The 24804-nt window shown below is 27.3% G+C and overlaps 2 protein-coding genes across 2 annotated transcripts in view; both read right to left on the bottom strand.

Moving 5' to 3' along the window:
* LOC117168175 (dual specificity protein phosphatase 13-like) overlaps positions 1 to 3108 on the bottom strand; it is a 15503-nt gene extending 12395 nt beyond the window's left edge. The window contains exon 1 of the mRNA XM_033353622.1: positions 3064 to 3108. The gene's annotated coding sequence lies outside the window, so the exon portion shown is untranslated. The remainder of the gene's footprint in view (positions 1 to 3063) is intronic.
* A 2162-nt stretch (positions 3109 to 5270) lies between these two features.
* LOC117168257 (H2.0-like homeobox protein) lies at positions 5271 to 16783 on the bottom strand. The gene is made up of 4 exons (XM_033353760.1): positions 16675 to 16783; positions 13272 to 13493; positions 7750 to 7940; positions 5271 to 5472 (listed from the first exon to the last, which is right to left on the bottom strand). The coding sequence occupies exons 1-4, from the start codon at positions 16781 to 16783 to the stop codon at positions 5278 to 5280; spliced, it is 717 nt and encodes a 238-aa protein (XP_033209651.1). The 3' UTR covers positions 5271 to 5277.
* Between the last annotated feature and the right edge of the window lie 8021 nt (positions 16784 to 24804).

Raw genomic sequence — 24804 nt, 5'->3', positions numbered from 1 at the left:
TTGTATTATTATTATAATAAGATTTTAACTCAAATTAAAACAAAGTTAAATTCAATAAAAAAAAACCAATTTTAAACAAAATCAACATCAACTAAAAGAGATTAATTCTCGATCCACTACTGACACATACATAAAACATAAAGTAACTTAAAAGTTTACAGTAAAATCTTGCTTATTCCAAGGATCGGGAATCGTTCACATTTGGATATTTCAAGGCTAGAGGGGCCCTCACGTCTACTGCAAGTCGTGGGTTGATTTTGTCATGCATGTATGCGTCCTTGCACGTCACGATCATGATAGGATGAAGGGAAATGTCAGGAAAGTTAGCGTAGTTGTTACATCTTTACATGGTAATGCATAAGAATTGTTGGAAAAAATATTGTAAACGTAAAATGAAGTTATAAATTTTTGAATAGTAATATTCTTCGAATGTAGAATGCATTTGCACATTTATGTTTCATTCTTTTATCGGTTGAAGACCTTCGAGTTTTACAAAATAAAATGAACTATGCCAAATTAGAGGTTACAGTGGATGATTCTGACCGAATCGATCCGGTACACAAACCTCAAATTTTTGATACAGTTGAAAAAAATTATTATTCGTATACATTTATGACTTACTTTTACGTTTAGAATGCTTTTATATGTAGTAATATACTAACTATGATAAGCTTCCTTATATTTTTAGCAAACCTATCATGACCATGACGTCATGCTAAAATACTCAATTCAAACCAACCAGGGCTTCCCGCTCTTCCGGCCTCTTTTCAATTGGACAGCCACTGAGACAGACAAGACCGTACTGGGTCATTGGTGGGTGCTGATGAAGCTTGGCCATTTTGAATATCTAAGCTTGGGAGATTTGGAATAAGTGAACTTTGGAGTAGGCAAGTGTTCATTGTAACTAAAATTTAATTCAAAGTTACTGAAAAAATTGTATTTTAAAAAGGAAAATTCAACATAGTCTGATAAGATTTAAAAAAAAACTATGTTGTCCTGTGAAGGGAGCGTGAGTCCACCATTATTATTAATAATTTCACACACACACACACACACACACACACACACGCGCGCGCGCGCGCGCGCACATATATATATATATACTAGAAAGTTGTAAATTTTTTGTTATTGAACATCTTAAAAAACGTCAGCCATGTGTAAAAATATTGAAACCTTACTTACAATATTTTTGTTATATTTGAAAAACACAACGAATAAATTTCCAGTACATTTTTATTTTAAATTCGAGTGTTTGATTTAATAAATTTTTAGTCGCTTTCCATGTTTTTTTCTTTCAATACATTAAAACAATTAACTAAAGATTAATTACGATGGAATTTGGTCTATACCAATTACCGAACTTTCTAAAATTCTTTTATATATTTTTTAATTCTTTAGAATTCCCTTGAAATCCACTGAATTCAATTGCTCTTTTTTGGATTAGATAATTTTTTTGTTAATTTACTTACACTTTTAAATTCACATTAAATTCATATGGATTTTATAAGTTTCTTATTCACTAATTCTATTGAATTCTTCTTAATTCACTTCAATTTTACTGAAATCAATTAATTCTTTTTTTGATGTTGTTCAATTCATTTGAATTATTTTGAATTATTTGGAACTCCATTGAGATCGATTGAATTTAATCGATCTTTTATGGAATTTCAATTTTTAAAAATTAATTTTGAAGACTTTTAAATACACTTTCAATTTTGATGGATTTTATCGGATTCATTAATCTGAATCCAATTTTTTTTAAGGTCAAAAATATGTATGGGCCCTTTCACATAAATTATTAAAAATTCATATTGAATTTGTATGAATTCTTATAAATTTATCCTGAATTTGTTAATTTCCACCTAGAAATCTTGTGAATTTCATCGAATTCTTCCTTTTTTTCAATTCACAAGAACATTAGTCACATTATTAAAGTACATTAGTCATTTTTAATTAGTTTTTTGGACAGAAATTAGTCACTTTTGGTCTCTTTTTTGGTTTAGTCACTTTTTTAATTAAATATATTGGGATGTGCGTATAAGATTTAATTAACCACGGATTTTATACATATTTTTTACACAAATAAAAATAAAAAAACAAAATTTTTCTGTACTTACATTGAATTATTTAAATTAAAATAATTATTATTTTAAGAAATGGAGTTTTTTTACATCTTGATCTTGTAATATTAAAAATTACACTCAAAACTCCATAATAAATTATTTAAAAAGTTCAGCATTCTCAGGTTTGAAGATTTCATGATAACGAAAGTTGAAAAGTGTCTGGTTTTAGAAAATCTTTTAATTTAAAAAAGTCATTAATTGAAGACTTTAATTAATAAATTTGCAATCTATAGCATTTTTGATGAAGAAAAGATGACATAAATTAAAAAAAAAATACTTGAAATTTAGTTTTTCTTAATAACGAAAGTCAAATTTGTAATTAATAAGATTTTGAGTAAAGAAAAAATGACACAATTTAAAAAAATAATTTATTTAGGTTTTTTTTTAAATAATGATAATGAAATTTGCAATCAATAAAATTGTCGGTAACAAAAAAATGACATAAATTAAAAAAACACTTCAAGTTTAATTTTAATGCTTTTGAATAACGAAAGTCAACTTTAACTTAATGGTAACAAATTATTAAACCTGTCAAAAGCAATAATTGAGGAATTTTCTAAAAAGAAAATATGGTAAACCTCTAAAGTGTAACTTTTGAAGTGGTCATTTTTCAACTATTGTAAAAATATAAATTTTTATTTATATTTGACAAGAAAGTTACCTGTGTTCATGTCAAATGAAAATTTTTATGCTGCTGGATGTCTGGATTTGTTTTAAAAATCGACATTAATAAATCTTGAATTTTTGTAAGTTTTATCATGCAAATGTTCATCACAGATTTGCAGTATTAGGAGAACATTAGAATCTTATTAATACCCTTATTAGTAATGAAAATATCTTCCAATTTAGCCCGGTTAGAGGATTTATAAGTTAATTAAATCATCTGAAATAAATTTGGGAAAATATAAAAATAATTGAAATTTCAACAAATATACTCAACAATGAAATTTTTCTATGAGACACTTAGGTGATGCTTAATCAGTACCCGATGTTACACTGCACCAGTAAATTAAAAGGAAGTCCAATTTCAGTAACCCACTCATCATAATTACTCCCCCCCCCTTAATATAAAATTAATCGGAAATTTGATGAACAATAGAAATAATTTATTTTCAATCATATTCGCTATTTGAATTTTACAATACAGACTTTTATTATTAATTACAAAATTATAAAAATTATAATATTTGTGCTTCCCTATATTCGAAAATATTTACTTAGAATAAAAAATCGAATCTTATACCGTAACGACGCATTTTTCTTGTTTCCATATTCGTCCTAATAAAAATTTACATAGTTTATAAAAAGCTAGCATCAAGGTGAACTACATTTATTATCTACACAGTACATATATGCTACTATTACTTTGTAATGAGTTTCGGTTAGTTACATTATGACAGGATTTTAATTTTCCATCAAATATCAGTTAAAAATATAAAAGTATTAATGTTTCACGAGTTAATTTTTAATACACATAATAATTTTTCATGCAAAGTGAAAATTTTTGAATGACTATTGATTTGTTAAAAGAGTACACTTAATGTACACTTAAATTTGACTTTAAATTAGATTCTGAAATCTTGCGAACATGAAAATAAATATTTTCGGTCTCTTTTTAAAGTTGTATCAATATAATTATTACTCCGCATTTTACAAAATATTAGCAAAAATTCGAATCAGTTTGCAAGATATAGTCTTTCATAAGTTTAAAAGAAACTAAATTTTTAAAAATAAATTTTTAGAAATCTTTGCAAGTTTTCAAAGCTTTTTTTAAACGTGTTTCAAAGTTATAAAATTGCTGAATGTCTTATAAATTAACTTTAATTTTTCCTGAAATAAAAAAAAATTAATATTAAAAAAATGGCCTTTCAATCTTCCATATCCTTTTTTCACAATTTTGTAAGTCTTTTTCATTGTTTGGATATGATAATTAAATATAATAATTAAATATAATAATAATTAAAAAATTTATAAAGTTCCTAGGAGTCTAGAAAAAAAATGTTGATGCTCTTGAAACATTTCAAAATTCTTAAAAAGCTTCTTTTTCCGAGATTTTCAAACTTCGACATTTTTTTTGAAATTTAAAAAATCTTCGCATGAAAAATTTGTTTTGAATCTTTTCAAAACTTCTAAAACTTCACTATATTTTTTTAAATAAACTAAATTTTTCATGAAAAAATACCTTTAAAATCTTTCAGTTTTACTTTTGAATATTTCGAAAATATTTAAGATGCTTTGATGCCTTTTTAAAAATTAAAAATCAATCATTTATTTTTCAAAAGAAAAAATCATTAAAATATTTTCCTTGAATCTTAAGAAAATTTCATTATTCTCTTGAAACATTTAAAACTTCTTTAAAAGCCTATTTTCTTCGAAATTTTTAAAAGTTACATCAAACAAATTAAAATCTTTACAAGCCTTAAATTAATTTTGAATCGTTTCAAAATTTATATAATTCTCTCAAAGTATCTCGAATTTGATATAAAATCTTGTAATCTTAAAAATAAAAATAAAGTAAACTTATAAAGTTTAAAAATAAAAAAATAATTAATTATTTATTGTTATGCAATAGACCCGTTTTCGATGAAAGTATTGGTTAGCTAGATTTTTACTACCACCTTTCAATTGAGGGTTAGTAACTTGAATTTGGATTTAAATTACGTTATAATTTGATTGTCATAAATAAAATTTTGTACTTTTTTGAGGACATGCGATTTTAAGCGCAATATCCTAATTTACAATTACATTCAACTCCCGATTTAAGAACATTTTCAGGCAGTGCCGTAAAAATAATTTCTGTTAGATTTGGAAGCATGATGTAACCTGATGCAACTAACGTGCCGAGAGTACAGTCATCGAGCTGTTTGTCACGCTTGACTGAGCACATCCTTTCTTTCATCCCAGCGACTTCTCTCATCACGAAACTGCGAGACCATCAGTTCTAGGAACCTCGTAAGTCGGGAGTTCTTATATCGGTAGTTGAGTGTATCATCTAACAAGCTACTAACTTAAATTATAAAAATGATATTATTATTATTATTAGGCTTTAAACTATGGAATTAAATTTATTTTATTTTAAATGTTTATATTATGACTTATATTATGTTTATATTATATACTTTATATTATTACTAGTCGAATTATATCCATTTAATTAAACATCAACTTCAACCTCGATTTCTTCTTCTCGTGCACCACTGCTTGCCTTTACAAAATCCTTTAGAACTGATTTTGCTGATTTTTTTTGGGAAACTTTATTTTGTATTGTTTCGACTTTTGGTGTTGCTGTGCTTTCACATTCCTTCGTATGACGCCATTTCATTCGTCTATTTTGAAACCAAACCTTCACCTGTGAAAATGGTATGAGGTGAAAAACAAATTAAACTAATTTGTAAGATAAGGGGCAGCCCATAAACTACGTTACCAATTTTAGGAGGGGGAGGGGGGGTATTGTGGCAAAAAAACTACTGTTAGCAACAGAGGAAGGGGGCAGTCAGTGAAGGTAGCATTGCGAACTTAGATAAAATTGTAGGAAGTTTCCTGATAATGAGTTGGAAAACAAATGTGTGTGGCAGCGGGGCCACACGGAAGAAGTGAAATTTTACGTGCGCTTGGTGTCATATGGAGTAGGCACACTAATACAACGATGACGCGCATGAAAGATCAGAGCTTTTTAAGAAAGAGAGAGCATGCACCGGATTTGGTTAGCGTGGCAGTAGCGGGGATATCGAAGAGGAGTCTTGAGAGCACAAAAGGGAGACGCGGCTTAAAGGGAAAGTTATGAAAGTATACTTGTGTGAGAGAGATAGAGACTTCTGTATGTACGTTGTTTTTTTACAATTCACTCCCGACCCAAAAGAAGTTTCACTTCAAATAATTTGCGAATTTTCTGATTATTTCAGAGTTCACACTCTTTCCCCTGTTTCCCTCTTTCCCCCATTTTTTTAAATTCTTTGTTTTCTCTGTTTTAAAAAAATTCTCCCTTTTTCTGTTTTTTCCCTCCCTTAAATGCCAACTGAATTAGTAGAACCCAATAAGACAATTTTCCAAACATTTTTTTTGCATGTTTACTATTATATTGTTGGTTCGGAATTCATCCTGTTTAGTTAAAAATTCTACTATTGGGTTGAAAATTTAATTACTTGATTTAAAATATAACAATTTTTGTTCAAAAGTCATATTTTCTATGAACAATACAATTACTTGGTTGAAAGTTGAACTACTTTGTTAAAAATTTTTTTCTTGGGTTGAAGATTCATCATATTATTTAAAAACTTCTCCGTTTGATTGCTGAAAATGTAACTATTCTATATTTGGTTAAAAATTTGATCCTTCTAATTGCACATTGATATTTTTTAGTTAAAAATTCATCTATTCGGAAAAATTCTATACTTTTTGGTTAAAATGCCACTGAATGGTTAAAAAATTAATCTATTTTGGTTAAGGATTTAACTATTTTGTGGAAAATTCGTTTTATTTGGTTAAAAAATCAAATACTCTATTAAATCTTAAACTAATTTTTAAAAATTAACTCTTCTTTTTGAAGATTCATTATTTTAGTTGAAAATTCATATTTTCTGGTTGGAAATTAAACAGTTTGGTAGAAAATTCGTCTTTTGGATTATAATTTCAACAATTTGTTATAAAGTTTAACTGTTGGATCAAAAATTCATATGGTTTGTTGAAAATGCAACCACTTAGTTAAAAATTAAACTATTTTTTAATGAAAATTTAACTATTTGGTCGAAAATTTATGTTTTTGGATTAAAAACTCAACAATTTGGTATAAAGTTTAATTATTCGGTTCAAAACTGATATTTGTGGTTGAAATTTCATATTTTTGGTTGAAAATTCTACTGCTTGATAAAAAATTAAACTATATTTATGAAAATTTAACTATTTGGTGCAAAATTGTTTTTTTTTTGGATTGAAAATTCAAGAATTTAGTATAAAGTTAAACTATTTGGTCGAAAATTCATAATTTCGGTTGAAATTTCAACAATTTGGTATAAATTTGAACTATTTGGTTGAAAATACAAAAACTTGGTTAAAAATGAAGCTATTTGTCTTACAGTTTTACTCTTTGTTAAAAATCCATTTTTTAAATTTACCTTTTCAGTTAAAAATTCAATTTTTTATAGAAAATTCGTGTTTTTATTCATTAACAATTAATTTTTTATCTGAAAACTGAGTTATTCCATTTTTGGTTTAAAATTTAGTCTTCATAAGCTGAGAAATGAAGTGTCTGGTTTGAAATTCATAATTTTTGTTGAGGATGGAACTATTTTGTAAAAAATTCGATTTTTTTTTCATTTAGGTCAACAGGTTGAAAATTCAAAAATATGTCTGTCTGAAAATTCGCTGATTTAGGTTGTATTTCGTCTTGAAATCTAAGGAATTTAAAGCGTTACATATTGAATTTAATATCGTATTTAGATTAACTTCATTCAAAAGAATTTATTCTCCGATTTTTATTAAAAACCACTCTATTTCTTCTGTTTTGAGAAAATTTCGAGCTACGTTAATTTTTCGGAGGGGGGGGGGGTAGAAATAAAAAAAATTATTAGCGTAGTTTATGGAATGCCGCTAAAGAGAATTACATTTGTTTATATATAATATTTTATACTTGTGCATCTGTAAGACCCAGAGTAGCAGCTAGTTGTCGCCTATCTGGTTTCGTTATATATTTTTGTAGGGAAAATCTTCGTTCTAATCCTTTTCTTTGTAAAGAACTGAATACAGCTCTAGACCAAGACCTTTTTCTGCGAGTACCACCGTCTTTTATATTTGATACACTTGAGGTAGTAACCATTGGAACTGTTAATTGATTTTAAAAAATTAGTTAAAGTAGGCACCACGCGCTTGCAAAAAAGGGTTAATTAAGTCGGTCAAACCTACTCTTACCGTACTTTTCCTCCCCTAACCTACTACTTTCCTCTCTTTCCCTCTGCTCACCCCTTGTGAGTGGAGGGTGATGACCCCTCCCTTCCCCAGCTTCTTCCTAATCTACTTTCTTCTCTCCTCACTTTAACAGCTAATGCTCTTCTTCCCTACTTCTCTTCCCCAGCCATCATTTTCCGTCCTCTACTCACACGCAATACCCTACTAGCCCTCCCTTCACTTTAACTCACTACCTTCACTTCTCCTCACTTCCAATCAATTCCTCTACTTCTTCTCACTTCCCATTTTTCCCCTACCTGCTTTACCCTCACTTCCTATACTTTCCCTCCGCTCATTTTCACTATTTTCTTTTACTTTTACCTCCATGCGTTTCCTCTCCCTTCGCTTTTCATTATTTCACCTCTTTCTCCTCCCCTCATTTTCCTTATACCCTCTCCTCTCATACCCCTACTTATCTCCGATTACTTCTTCCTTCTCTTTCCCCGTCACTTCACCTACTTAACTCTTTTTATTATTTCATAACTCCGTTTTTCATTTCTCCTCAGTTCCCCCAGTTCGCACCCTAACTTCCTATACTTCGCCTAGTTCCTATCCTAACTCATCATACTTCTCCTCCGCTCATTTCCCTATTCTTCCTCTACTTTGCCACGCCTCATTTCCCCTTCTCCTCTTTTAACAATTTCACTATATTAAAAAATGCTGGGATCATTTTGAGTCGGATATTGGCCTAAAATTAAGACGCAACATTTTTTAGTAAAAAAAAGTCCTAAATTGAGTTGTTAAACAAAAAGTCAAACAAAAGTTGAAGTTGCCTAGATGTATTTAATTTTTCGAAATTGTAAAATTTCAGTTTTGAATGTTTTAATTTTAGATTAAAATATACCAAATTGTTTGGTTTCAATTTCAAAAGTACAAAATTCACTGGTTTTCTAAATTCTTCGAAATGGTAATTTCGAATTGAAAGGCTCAAAATTGTGAATTTTGAAGCATTGGAATCATATATTTTAGCAATATTTTTATGTATTCATTTTTAATTTTTAATTTCCAAGCCAATATTTTTAAATTGTTCAACTTTTAGTTAAAGATTTAAAAAAATGAATCATCTAAAATTGAAATGTAGTTTATTGCAAATTTTCAAGAATGAGTAATAATTCTGAATGAAGTTTAAAAATTTAATTATTTGAGATTAAAAAGTTGAAAATTGTTCTTTTTAAATTCAAAATAGATAAAAATGAAAACATTTAAAATTGATAGATCAGTAATTTAAAAATATTTTTAATTTTGTATTATGACAATTTTGGAGTTCTAAGTTTTCATGTTGAACGCTAAATTTTCAATTTCCCCCCTTTATTAGTTTTAATTTTGCAATTAGAAAGGAAATGGATCATTTTTGGAAAGTTATAGAAAATTATTATTTAGATGAAGTTCAGATGCGCTTAATTTCTAATTTTCCAATATATTATTTTTTAATTTTGAATGATTCATATTCTAAACTCTTCAACTTAAAAATCGGACAATTTTGTGATGTTCCATTAAAAATAAAAAATGAATAAAATAAAGAAGGATTGCATAAAAGATTGCTCTATGTGATTTCAATATTTGAAATTGCACAGTTTTAAGCCTGTCAATTCGAAATTATTGTATTTTTTTGCTTTAGGCTTGAAATGTTTAAAATTTTGAAATAAAAAATAATCGAACTATCTAGGTTTTCAATACGAAATTTTGGAATTTTGAAAAAATTATTAGTGAAATTGTCTTGTCTTTTTTAAATGTTTGAGCGCGAAGCTCATGTCTCTAAATTTTTATTCTCTAACATTAAAAATATAAACAATTTAGAAATCAATTCGTTAATAAATTTTTGAATATTAAGCTTTTATAATTTTTGGAACAATAGTTGTTAATTTCTAATTGAAAGTGTTTGAATTTAAGAAAATAAATACATTCAGAGACTTTGAATTGAAAACGTACCAAATCAAACAATTTTATATTAATTATGTAACATTTTGAAAAAGGACAATATTTCCAATAAAATGAATAATATTTGAACGTATATCGTTTCTAAATACAAGTTTTCATAAATTTCAGACTGAAATTTCTAAGCATTAAAAATTGAGCCATTTTTTAATTGAAGAATCTCGAAATTTAATGGTGTCAGATTAGAAATTGAAATTTCTGGATTAGAATTTTTAAAATTAGATCATTTAAAATTCAATGGAATTAAAATTGTATTATTTATAATAATAAGTGTTCAACATTGATTAATTTAAAACTGAAAACTATTAAATTTAATTAATTTAAAATTTCAAGCAATTACAATTTTATAATTTAAAATTAAACACTAAAATGAATGTTTTAAAGTAAAATTTGTTGAAATTGTAGAATTTTAAAAACTTCGAATTAAAAATAATAATCAAGTATTATTATTGACTTTACATATTCTAAGATCGAAAAATAAATTCACTGTCATTATCATACATCAAAATGGAAAATTTTCAATTATAAAGATTCAAAATTAAATTATCCTCTAAATCAATAATATTTATTTCAAGAATTTGTGAAACCAAATTAATATAATAATAATATTGAGCATTCATAGAATAATGTATAATGCAAGATGCTTTGCGAAGAAAATGTTGAGTGAGTAAGAAAAAAGTACTAAATTCCACTATTTAAAGTAGAAGAGTGAGGATTAAAGTGAATCTCATGAAAAGTTGCATGAAACTGATATATCAACACTTATGTTTATTTTTTTTGGGGAAAGAGATCTTTAGAGATTTTTGGAAACGGTCTTAAAAAGCGCAGCGGGACTATAACTAACCATTAAATCACGCACAGCAACCACTGTTTATAACGAATATAAACGAACAGTGGCACTTAAGATGTCGTTTAAACACAGACAGGATACACGGGAATACACTCGTAAGTAAATATTTTTCCCTACTTGCCTCCACGAGGACCAGAGACAGATAGTGACCCATATGGTAGCATTTGTTCATGACGCAAGTGTAATCACAAAATGTTAGAACAAATTTCTAAATTTAATACAATGGATCAAAAGTATATAATAATAATTGCAATTTCTTTCACCTCTGCCTCCACCTCTGCTTACTTCCTCATCTAACATACCCCTTCCCCTAATTCCCTTCTAATACTGGCTCTTCCTTCACTTTCCTCACTAGCAAACTTCACTTTTTTCAGTAGCCACCTTCATTTCCAATAATTTCTCACACTGCTCTTCACTTCTCCTACATTCTCTCTCTAATTTCCCCTCACTTCCACTGTCTACTCTCCCCTCAATTTGCCTCATTTTTGCTCACTTCGTCTCTTCTTATTTATCGTAATTCTCCTCTCCTTACTTTCTGACCTTCATTTCCTCACATGTTCCTTATTTGTCCTTCCCCCATATTCCCTTACTTTCTTTACTTCCCGCCCTTCATTTATCCTCATATTTCCTACTTCCCGTACCATCACATATTACCTCCCCTAAACCCCGCTGATTTACCATCGCTTCTCCTACTTCCCCTCCCTTCATTCACCCTCACTTCGCCTACTACCGAAAAAGCTAAAGAGTTTCTATCCGAGGGCATGAAACCATAAAAATTCAACAATAACAAATTTACAGCATTTATATTTCACAATTTTAAATTGAAACTTTTAAGCTCGAGAGATTTCAATTTGGCAGCATTCTATAATGGAAATTAACTTGATTAAGGGTGTTTGAGGTATAAAATTAAATTAAAAATATTAGAAGAGAAATCAAAGCATGAATAAAAAGAAAATAGTTGAGATCATAATTGTTTATTTAAGTGAATTTGTTTGCATATTTGTACTCTTTGATTTTATATTTTGATTTAGTAATTTTTTAATTAAACAATTTGCTGATTAATATTTAATAATAACGTGACAAAAAGAATTGTAAAAGACCTTTAAAGCAATAAAACGAGATATTGTAAATTAAAAATTAATGAAAATTACGGTTTATACCTTAAGTGGTAGAAAAAATAAAAACAAACAAGTCACTTCATTTTAATAAATAATTATGACTTTAACCATTTTCTTATTATTTCCGTTTAGGTTTATATTTAAAAATTTATTGCGATAAACAATGGGACTTTTTTTGTCAATTTTATAAATTAAGTAATAGATTCTCAAGTAAACATACTAAAAAAATCAAAATCGTACAAGAGGGAGGGGTACATTTTTTTAAATTTTCGTGGAAATCGTTTATTTCGGCGATGTTTAATTCTTTTATTGGCAAAAATTCGTTCATTATAATTCCAATGGGTTTTTACGCGTTTTCCATTGTTCGTAAGCATATTAAGAAATATAAATATTTTACCAACAAAAATTAAAGTCAAGAATAAATTTTAATTTTTTTTAAAGGTATGTTTTTAATAATAATTTTTGTTTTCACAAGAAAACTTAGGTTTTTAAATATTTGACGTTCAAAAATGAACGTAAAAAAATTGAATTTCTTTTACAGGACACTTTTTTCAAATTTTGTTTGGGTTAGAAAGAAAGTTTGGTTTTTTCATTGGAACTTGCAATTAGAAAGGGAAAGTAAAATTTTGTATTGGTTAAAATAAGTTTAAATGCTCAATGAAAAAAAATTTCTTTTTAGCATAAAAAAAAATTGAAAAGGTGTGTCGTATTATGAAAGAAGGCATATTTATTTTTGACCCTCATGTATTCAGTTCTTTTTTTCAATAAATGCTTATGATTATGCAAAGATCGTGAAACCCCTTAACGAAAATTAGACTGGATAAAATTTGTTCATAGCAGAAACAGATGGTAAATTCCCAAAAACTACTCACCGTTTATTTTCATAATTTAACAATGAAAATCTCACTCTTTAACCTCGAAGCTCTTAAAAAGAAAACCTAAGCTTTCTTTAGAGATAAAAATGTGGAAAATATGCCTTTTTTATAATAGAAAAATCTGTTTTTTACTTTCATGTTTGAAGGCCTAATATTTATTTAGCCAAAAAATGCTCATGGGTAATGGAAATGTTATGAAAAAATCGATCTATCTATCTAAATGCTGTAAATTTTTATTTATTTATTTTTTTTAGTTTAAAAAATGATACTTCAAATATTGAATTTTATCATTTAATAATTAATAATATTATTCTATATCATCAAATATAATTAATATTGCTTTTTAAATTAAATTATTCATGTGGAATAATATTATGTCATATATGAAGAGAATTTGTTTTAAACATAATAATTATGAATTTTCACATACGTCTTGGTATTGGTCGAATAAGACCAGGTCGATAGATGCCCGCATAGCCATCGAGTGAATTATGAAATTGATTAGAATTCGTAATTGTTATTGTGCCTTGCATTGAGTTTTGTGAGTATGGACATTGTATACAGCTGCGGAGAACATCGCACTTTGTACAACTTCCGGAGCACGCTCGTGGCACAGGTGGATAAAACTGAACTGCAATTGGCCTCAGCAAGCCTAAAAGATGTATGTTTTTCACTTAAAATAAATATATTAAATTTAATAAGAATAATATCTCAAAAGTATAATATCTAAAAGTACATAGAAAAATTTATATTGGCATCTGCACAGGGATCGAACCCCAAGTCTCCTGCTCGCCTGAGCCACCGGGGTTCTACGTCTGATACAGAGTGCGTAAAAAATTTGAATTAGATGTTTGAAATATATCTCTTACATTGATGTATTTATTTCTGTAATTGTTCATTAAAAGAAATTTGTAATAAAGGCACTAGAATTTAGAGACTAATTTTTAAAAGGAGAGGCCAAGTAATTAAATAAAGAATATAGTATATAAATCAAATTTAAATGCTATTACTTTGTATTAAATATTATTATAAATACGTATAAAACTTATAATTATGACATTTGTTCTTATATATAATTTATTGTTATCTATACTAATTAATTGGGTTATCAAAAAGGTTATTAAAAATTAACTATACTAGTAGATTTTAAATACTGTAAAAATGATGATAGAAAATAACTAAATGGTTCCTATACATTTATTTTAAATAATTATTTATTTTTTTAGAAACTAGAACTTTTTCAATTTATTTTTTATCCAATAAATTATTAAGTTATTCACATTTATGTTTTTATTTAAATTATTATTACAAAATTGCACACAGTGGGACAAACAAAGTTTTTCTGGACAAATTAGTCTTAGAGTTGACAATATTTTGATCCGATTTGAGAATTTTTTCATAAATGAAAATTAAATTAATTTTAAAGAAATTTTAATTGTCATTTTTAAATTTAGAAAAATTAAAAAGAAAGGTTTAAATTTTGTTTAAATAAAGGACCTTATTTTTCAAAACTACTTATATTTACTTAAAACGTTATGAAACTAGTAAAAACACATCGTCAAATTAATATGCAGGAGAGGTTAAAACATTTTTTAATGCTCTTTATTTTTATGTTAACAAATTAAAGATTGAAAATATTTGGAGACTTTATTTCTGAATGTCTCTCCGGGATACACGTAAAATAAATGTTTAGACATAAATACAAAATAATACAAAGTAATGTTCAAGGTTATAAGCAAATTTAATAAATAAATTTACATCTAAGCGATTTCGCGATTTAAAGATTTCGTATATATTAATAAAATTAACTACAAATTTCTTTGTAATAAAGCATATGTATGATTTTTTAATAACTGATAACCATTGTTGATTTCGAAAATAAATTTGATAAACAAACGCAACTTTTGGTCTAGTTTCAAGTAGCAGATTTCGTTTTTTTAGCAGAATAAATTTTAAATTACTTTAAAAATTCCCTTCCTTATGATACTTTACTAACCAACAAAACAGTTCATTTTATAAACAATTATAAAACAAAATTCAGAATTCGACTCCTTATCAACAAATACATATAACATATAACTTTATTACGTTATTTTATCTAGCGCCCACAATTTTTGTTTGCCTTCTCTCACAAAAAATGTATTATATATGGTGGTTTCAGCTGAATTATTTTTAATTCTCGATAGAGTGAGTTTTCAATATTTAGTTTATATTTGTCTTTGTTTTTAAGTTAATTTAAATAAATAACAAATGCCGTAGCTCGACAGAGTCTCTTAATAAATGAGGTTCTTTTTAAGTCATTTTTAGTCGATTTCGTAAAAAAACGACATCTATTCGTTGACAATTACATAAGTTGTGAATTTGTTTATACAAATGTTTATAAAATAAGGAATTATTATTAGTTGATAAGGTACCATGAGCATATAATTTTTCCAATAAAATTAAGATCACGTTGAAGAAACGAAATCTGATAGTTGAACTCTGATGATAATCTGTTTTTGTTTTTCAAATTTACTTAAACAATTACTATCAGGATTTTTTTTTTATTTTTGAATTTCGGGTTTGAAAAAATGAGAAATATACATTATTTTTACGTATATACGGGGAAAAAATAAAGTCTGCAAGAATTTTACATTTTAAAGTATTACTTTCACTCATTAATTGGGAAATATAAAAATATTATTTGCAACCGAAAACATTTGTTCTATAAATTTCGACGAACTTAGTCATGGCCTTTTTCATTAATATTAGTTTTGCGGGTGCATTGTGTAAGATTTTATCATTTCTTATTTTTAAAAGACTTTTATGACATTTTAAGGCCTAAAACTGTCGTATTTTATTTTATTACGATTTTTTATTCTTTCTAGCTCTAAAATTAAAAACCCTTTTATTTGTCAAAGAAGTAACTTTACAGAAAAAACGATTACCTATTGATAATTAAATTAATTGCGAAATATTAATCGGGAAATTACAGAACGACTTTTGAGTGAGAAAATAGCATTACGGAACTTTTAAAGGATTTTTTTCTTAATTTAAAAATAAATAAAAAACTATCTTATTAAAAAAGAAATCGATTTTTCTGGATAATTTGAGTAAAAATTGAGGTAAAGATATTAAATAAGGGATGTACTATAGTTACCTCAAGATTAACAAATGAGCATTGTTAAAAATCATTTGTAAAATTAAGGACATTATATTAATTTTTTAATTTTAATTAACGAAAAAAATATTTCAGATTTGAATTATTTATTTAATAAGAGTTATTTAAGGTTTATCGTTTTTAATTTGTCTTGAGGTAAAAGTAGAAATTCTTATTCAATCCTAATTTCGTCGCGCTCATATTATTCCTTGAAAGATTTGAGACAAATATTATTGGTACATTTACATTAGAAGAATTTTATTTGAGTTTGTTTTTATAAAATGAAAAATTTTATAATACCTAAATACCATTTTTAAATAAAAACGTACGAAAGATATATTCGTAGAGAATTGTAACGTTTACCTTAAGAGAAAGCATAAACATAAAACTCTAAATAACTAATATTAAATTAATAATTTAAGCCTAAAATATTTTTTTTCTAAAGTTCGCTTTCAATCATCTTCCAAAATTAGATCAAATAATAATGATAATATTTTCCTGGATTTTAATACTCGTTTTTAATAATGCTCAGTTTTGTACCTGATGTATCATTAGTACAACCTCACAAAAGGAATTTTTTTATCAATCTGTTCATTATTTCAGGATTTGAGTGAAAATATCTAGAGCGCCCGATCCTGTGATACATATAATTGGGTAGTTAAAGTATACATTAAATAACAAGTTTTCATTTTACCTGATTTTTTTGAAGATATTTCATTCGACAATATTCGATCCACACCAAAAGTCAATTCCTTCGAGCTGGTTCCAATTTTGGAATCAGACTTCATCGCGGTGTCATTCATGATACAAAAATTTTGAAACACCAATTTTCCGTGAAATTTCTAATTCACTTTTTCTTCCGTTTTATGAAAAACACTACATCAAATATAACGTGGTCTAACACTTGTTCAAATAACAGATCGCTAATTTTCTTTTCATATCGAACTGTGATACTTTGCTTCAAATTACAAAACTAAACACTATTTTCACCACGAAAATCACTAGAAAAGTATTTTCATTAAAAAATATTTTTAAACACAGTATAAAATATACTTAGAAATTACTTTTTTATCAACTTTTCTGATAAGCAATGATGTCATGAGCTCAAATTGAAATTCATGTGATCAAGGAAGTTTCCAAATATAAGTGTGAGGACGTAAATGAATCGGGGTAAAGATTTCAAGACTTCTCAAAGATTTCCCGCCCGAAAAACAGCATCTATAGTCTTTACTTGCAACAACTCGGGCTATGTGATTGGCGTTTGAAAATGAGGTGGGCGTGGCTTATAGATAACTGGAGTACCGAGGGTGATCTTCTCTGGGATGCTGTGAAAATAAATATTCGGTAGCATATTGTTTCGAGGAAACCGCTGCTTATTTCCTCCCAAGATATTTGCTAGACTTTTTTGGTTTAATTGATCAATTTATTACTCAAGGAATTCAGAAGTTTAGCAAATTTGTATTCACGAACTTGCACTTTGAAAATATTTTCTTATTTACCTTTTTTCCAATCCAGTTATTAGAAAATGCATGGCGCCATTTTCGATTAACACAATTTAAAAAAACAAAAGGTAATGTATTGAGTTCGAAAAAAATAACAAAGAATACAAAAAATCAAGCTTTTCAAATACAACCTTTAAAAAAATGACATATTCCCTTAGCCATAAGAATTAAAATGTTTTTTTTAAATAATTTTAAATATGTGACGTTTGCTTGCTTATAAATTTTTTTATGAACTCGATTAAAATTGAAAACTGCATTTTCAATATTTAAATTAGCCTGCAAAGTTTATACACTATACAAATATATTATTTACGAAGTGGTTATTTATTTACGCGATGGTTGAATCTCGCGCTTCGCGTTCGATAATGGGTTACCTCTCGCTTCGCGCTCGGATATTTATTCTTTGCATTTGGACTGCAAAGATAAAGTTTCTCAAAGCTCTGCAGGCTTTGCGGTACACATTCTTATCGTGACACGCGCTGCGCGCTCGATTTCCGACAGTAATTTGTAAACAGGTTTTTTTAAATCTTTTTTTTTTCGTAACTTTTATCGTTTTTCCATACATTTTTAATTAATTTTTTGTTTTCAATGTTATTTTTCTCGAATAATACAAAAAGTACGCGTCCTATTAAGAAGTGATCCTTAACGAAATTGTAGATATTTTTGGGATAACAATTTTTTGTTAAATCATCTTTTTTCGTTTCCTACATAGTTTGACCACAAAATGGAATTTTTGATTTTTGATTATTTTTTGTGCAATGAAAATTTGAAGTTTCGATTTTTCAATAAATTCCAAAAATTTGTTCTGATAATCTTGTAGGGCTTTCAAAAAGAAATGTTTTTCTTCTTTTGACCTTTTTTCATATCGTGTGTTTTTTTGGTTTAAAATTTTGATTTTCGGTTGATTTAACAAAGTTTTTAAATGCTATAACTCTTAGAATTTTTTTTTCATCGAGAAAAGTCATAGAAATAAATTGTTTGTTCTATTTAATACTATAAATATCCGTACATAGAATTTTCAAATTCAGTAAAAAAGTTAGCTCAAAAATTTTCAAAATGCGCTCACTGTTTTAATTTTTATCAAAAATGACTGGTTAACGAACTCGTCCTTTCTTTTAGGACCTAAAAAAAGTGTGCTAAGATGAATTTGATCCGTTCATTTTTTCGAGAGTTATCGTGTTTACGGACTGACGGCCGGACGGACAGACAGACAGGCGCCATCGAAAAAAGTTGATTTTCGGATTCAGAGGGTCTCGAAACGTAGAGATCCGTTAAAAAACTGTGGTGTCAAATTTCGAACAATTCTAATACTTTCTCAATCATAAATGATGAGAATGTAAAAATGAATAGAAAATGGTAAATGCAATAATGAAATATTATTAAATCTACACTCAAATGAAGTTAATTTAATACGTATATTATTTTTCCTTAAAAAAAAATAGGGGTGATTTTTTAGCTGCGGAGAGCTTGATAAAGGGATTTTGCAAATAGGGTAATGTTAGAGGCTGGGAAGAACTGAACAAGAGGATTTGACACATAGGGGTTATTTTTGAGGCTCGAGAGATCTGGTGAAGGGGATTTTATACTTAGTGGGGATGTTTAGGGCTGAGGTGAGCTGAACACGGAGATCTGACTCTCAGGGGTGATTTCTGTGTCTAGGGAGAGCTAAGGAGAAGGGAATTTCACACTTAGGGATGATTTTTGGGACTAGGGAGAGCTGGAGATGTTCTACTTGCGAATGATTTTTTTAGCTCGAGAGAGCTGGAGAAAGGGTTTGTACAATTAGAGTTGATTTTTGGGGTTGGAGTAAGATAAACACGAGGATTTGACACTCAGGGGTGATTTCTGGGACTGGTGAGAGGTGGAAAAAGAAATTTTATACTTGGTGGTGATTTTTCTTGCTGAGGGGAGCTAGGAAAGGGTAATTCACTAAAAGTGGTGATTTTTGGGGCTGGGGTGAGCTGGGCACAAGTTTTAAACACATAGGGGTGTTTAGCTTAGCTTAGCATCATGAATTTTTATTTAGGGGCAATTTTCAATGTTGTGGAGAGCTGTAGAAGGTGATGTTAACATAAAGCTGTTTTTTGGATCCTGTACAAGGGGATTTTACACTTAGGGTTTATCTTAGAGGCTGGGAAGTCATGTATTTTTAAGACTGCGGAGATCTTAACAGGGGAATTTAAAACTTGGTGATTATGTTTGAGGCTGGAGAGTGCTGGAGAAGGGGATTTTACACTTATTGGTGATGTTTGGGTTTGGGGTGAGCTAAACACGGGGATTTGACACTTGGGAGTGATTTCTGTGGCTGGTGAGAGCTGGAAAAGGAAATTTTATACTTGTTGGTGATTTTTGGTGGTGAAGGGAGCTGGGCAAGAGGATTTTACACTTAGGGGTTATTTTGTGGATTTGGTAGAACTGGACAAGGAAATTTTATACTTAGGGGTTATTTTTTAGGATAAGGATAGCTGATAAAGGGATTTTATACTTAAGGGTTATTTTCGGGACTGGGGAGACCAAGAAATGGTGGACAATATTAGGCTGTCCTGGAGAGGGCTGTGACCTAAATCGGAGTCTGTTGGAAATAAAATATTCTAGCATATTAGCGATGTTAGCCAATTAGCAATTAGTAATTTGTATAGGCTTTTAAATACTTGAAAGTTTTAGCTCAAAAATGCTTGTTTAAAAATTAAAATCTATTTTGGTTGAGGATTCAACTATTTTGTTACATTTTTTTTAATTTAAGTGTTTTTAAATAAATTAAACAGCTTCTTATAAATAAATCTGGTTTTGATTTAAAATCTTTTTGGATTTAAATATTTACCATCACACTTTTCGCTGCAAATCCGTATTTTTATGTGAAGAATTCCACTGCTTTGTTAACAAGTAATTTTGCTTGTTAAAGATTTTCGGGTTAAAAAATGTAACTGCTTCGTAAAACATTCGTCTATTTTGTAAAATATGTAATCTTTTTTTGTTTAAAAATAAAATTAGTTGTATCTTTATTGGTTGAAAAATAAACTTCTTGGTTAAAAGTTGAACTACTTTGTTAATGGATTACTTCAGTCAAAAACTAATCTCTTTATTTGACAATGTAACTATTTTGTTAATAATTAATCTTTTTTGGTACAAAATTAATCTTCTTGGAGAAATTCGATCTTGTTCGTTGAAAACTCAACTAGTTGGCTGAAAATTAATCGCTTTTGGTTAAGAATTGAAATTTTCTATATATTATTACTTTTTCGTTAAAAATTTTAACTAGTTGGTTCAAAGTTTGAAAATTCATCTATTTGGTTAAAAATGATCATTTTTGGATTTTTAATCATCTTTTTAGTAGAAATTTTGATTTGTCATACATGAAATGTTTAAAAATATTTAAGATTTTTTTCGAGAATCTTAGAAAAATTATATTATTGCAAAATCAAAAACAAATAAACAGAATAATGCAAGTTAAAATTCAAAATATATATACTTATGTTAAAGGAATTGAAAAGTTGATAAAAAAAGCTAAATTATTCATTTATTTTTAATTGCAAGTATTTCAAATACAAAAATCCCGTTAACAAATTTAGAAAGTAATTTTGAGTCATTTCTAAGACACAGTAAAATTTTTCGCAAAGCAAAATGTAAAGTTTGAAAAATAAAAGAATTAAATAAAAAAAATTAATGAAATTAAGAATTTGTACGTTTAAAGGAAATTGCAGTACCAACTGTATCCCTGGAAGCCATATGGTTATCTTTATATACAAGGCACCCATGTATACAGTCACTTAGGTGTTTATTTGAAGAGCCTTGTTTAAAGCAGCCTCCACCCACACGCCAAGAATCTTCTTTGGAATATGTACACATCTCGATATTCTATTCGATTTTATTAGGTTTTAGGATTTTCCATAGTCGAAATATGTCATTCTGAGTATGCGAATTTCAAATAAAAATGGTTCAAAAACTTTGGTAGCACTTTTAGTACAAAGTTACTTTGAGCAAATTAGTATGGGGCAGATCACCCTACAGTGGATAATGAGCCTACAGAGGAAAATAATGAATTAAAAGCACAAATATATCTGTAATAATGATTTATTATTTTAATTTATTTACACATATAATAGCATAACTATCAATTTAATTAAACTAATTATTTTACATTCATTAGTATTTTTAATTAATGATTATCTACTGTCCGTTCATTGTCTATTGTAGGCTGGTCTTCCTTTCATATTAACCCTTGAATGACACTGGGGGTCCAATGGACCCCAGACCATTTTTCAACGAATATAAAAATTCGTAAATTCCATTAATTTTTTATTGTTTTTCAAAGTGTTAAAAATAAAATTTAAGTTACTATACCGATTGATTTTTTACAAGAGATGTTAAAGAATACCCAAAAAAACATCTTAACAAAAATATCCAAAATTAAACTGTTTGCAACAGTTTAAACACGTTGGGGTCCAAAAGACCCCAAGTGTCAGCTACGTTATTTTTTGGATGTGTGTCATTTAAGGGTTAAGAATCATAGATTTCCGTTCAATGGATCAAGTTAAAGCTGATTTACATTGAAGCTAATTAAATTAAATTTAGAATCATTAATCGAGCGGTACGCGCGCAGGTATTTCTTCGATTTTAGATAAAAACAATTTTCCATACAAAATAAAAATTTGAATTTTCTCTTGTAAGTTTATATGTTTTAAAGGTTATATAAATTTAATCTATGTGAGATTCTTGAGAAAATTCATACATGTTATTAGAAATTTCAGATACATGACAATTCAAAGCTTTAACAAAAAAGTTTAATTTCAACTAATCAGTTGAATTTTGTAGTAAAAAAGTTTAATTCTCTTAAAAAATGTAACGCATAATTGACATTTCAACAAAAAAAGATTTTAATTTAAAATCAAAAATTGTTTGTAATCATCCAAAAAGACGAGTTTTATAAAAAATGGTATACTTTTTTCACCCGGAAACATGAGTTACCAGAAAAAAGTTTTTTTCTTTTAACCAAATAGTTGACTTTTCGACTAATAGATAAATTTTCTACCAAGAAGATTAATTATCGACCGAAAAAATCTTTCATAATGTAGTTCAAACTTGAATGCAGTTAAAAAAGTCTTTATAAAAAAAGATGATTTCTCAAAGAAAAATTTAATAGTTTTGCTTTTTCAACTAAAAAAAGATTTTAATAAGAGATTAATTTTTAAACCAAAAAAATTTTTCTGTAAACAAAAAGAAATGTATACAAGATGTTGAATTTTTATGCCAAAAAGATGGCCTTTCTACATAGCAGTTGAGTTTTCAATGAAATGGTTCCATTTTTAACCAAAAAGCTTAACTTTCTAACAAAAAATTTAATTCTACATGTTACATAAATTTTAACACATGTAGTTGAATTTTGATCCAAGAAGATTAAATTTTGTAAAGAAAAAGAATTTTCAACCAATGACATACATCTTAAAACAAATGGTTACATTTTTAAACCAAAAGAGATCCATTTTTAACCAAAAATGAAATAGTTAAATTTTCACTTAAACAAATGACTTTGAACAAAAGAACGAATTTTATACAAAAAGATATTTTTTTACAAAATGGTTTAATTTTTCAACCGGAAAATATGAATTACCAGCAAGTAAGTTCACTTTAAACCATATAGTTGAATTTTCAACTTTATAGATAAATTTTACAACAAAAAGAATAATCTTCAACCAAAACATGATTTTTTAACAAAAGGCTTATACTTTGAACGTAGTTAAAAATTTTTACGATAAAGGATGTATTCTCAACGCAAAAATGTAATAGTTTTAATTTTTCCCTAAAAATAGATTTTAATTTCAAATAAAAAAGAGCTTTAATTTTTAACAAAATAGTTAAGCCCTCAGCCGAAACCGATTCAATTTTAACCAAAAGAAATTATTTTTTAACCAAAAAAGATTTATGCGTCGAAAAACAATTAATCCAAAATGTTGAATTTTCAAACCAAGAAGATGAGATTTCGACAAAAGAGATGGATTTTCAACTAAACAGTTGAATTTTTAATGAAGACGACTAATTTTCTACAAGAGAAATGATTTCCGAACGAAATACATACGTTTTTAACCAAATCGTGGATTTTTTACAACCAAAGAGCTTAATTTGCTACCAAAAAAATACGAATTTTCTACAAATTGCATTATTTTTTTACAAATAGAAGACATTTCTAAACTAAAAAAATTACTTGTCAACTAAAAAGGGAATAGTTAAATTTTGGTTAAAACAATTAATTTTTACGCACAAAAAAAAATTTCTACAAAACCGTTGAATTTCCAAACGAACAGTTGAATTTCAAACCAAATAGTTAAATTTTCAGTAAAAAAATTTTTTAACCTAGTAACGAATTTTCAACAAAGTAATTGAATTTTCAATTTAGAAAGATGAATTTTCATAGAAAAACATAATTGTTGATATTACAAACAATTTAATAAAAAATCCTAACAAAAAACAGTTTAATTTAACCAAAAGTATACATTTAAAAAAATATATACATTTTCAACCAAATAGTTGAAGTCTCAACTAAACAAGATTTTAATTTTTCATCTAGAACAGTGACATTTCTAACAGTAAAATGTGAATTTTCAACACATAAGTTAATTATTAACCTTAATGGATAATTAATTTTTAAGCAGACTTTTGCATTTTTAATGAAGGAAAAAAGTTTCTATAAAAATAGATGAATTTCGAATTAAAATGATGAATCTTGTACCACAAAAAAAGAATTTTTAACAAAATAGTAAAACCTTTAACGAAGTTAAAAAATTCGGAACAAAAAGGAAGAATTCTCAACAAAAAATTTAATAGTTTAATATTTCAAATAAAAAAGATTGTAATTTGAAATAAAAAAGAGTTCAATTAATTAAAAACCGGAATCTTAGGAATTTTTTATTATTATCGTAAAGTCTTTCAATACCTTTAAAAAACTTCAAATTTGTATTTCAAAAACATTTAAAAAATTGTATTTTGTTTAAATCTTGTTTAATTTGTTGAAATTTTAAATATTGTTTGAAATGTTTTTAAAATTTATTGAGTTTGGCCTACAGATTGTTAATCTTTCAAAATTGGAACATTTTGCTCAACATTTTCTACATGATTTTTTGAAATTTTGGAAGATTTTTCAGGATCTTAATAAAAATGTGCTCTCTTAAAAACTTCCAAAATTCATAAAAAGCTTCTTTTTTTTCTAGAAATATTAAAATATTTGCATTTTGTTTTAAATTGTTTTAAATCTTCTTCAGATTTAAATTATTTTCTAATATTTTCAAAACTTCTTAAGTTTCTAAATTTTTTAGATACTTTTTCGACAT

The sequence above is a fragment of the Belonocnema kinseyi genome, chromosome 2 (assembly GCF_010883055.1).
Source record: "Belonocnema kinseyi isolate 2016_QV_RU_SX_M_011 chromosome 2, B_treatae_v1, whole genome shotgun sequence".
NCBI classification, from domain to species: Eukaryota; Metazoa; Arthropoda; class Insecta; order Hymenoptera; family Cynipidae; genus Belonocnema; species Belonocnema kinseyi.
Note: the sequence above shows the minus strand (reverse complement) of the source record. Positions and strands in the feature narration are given on the sequence as shown.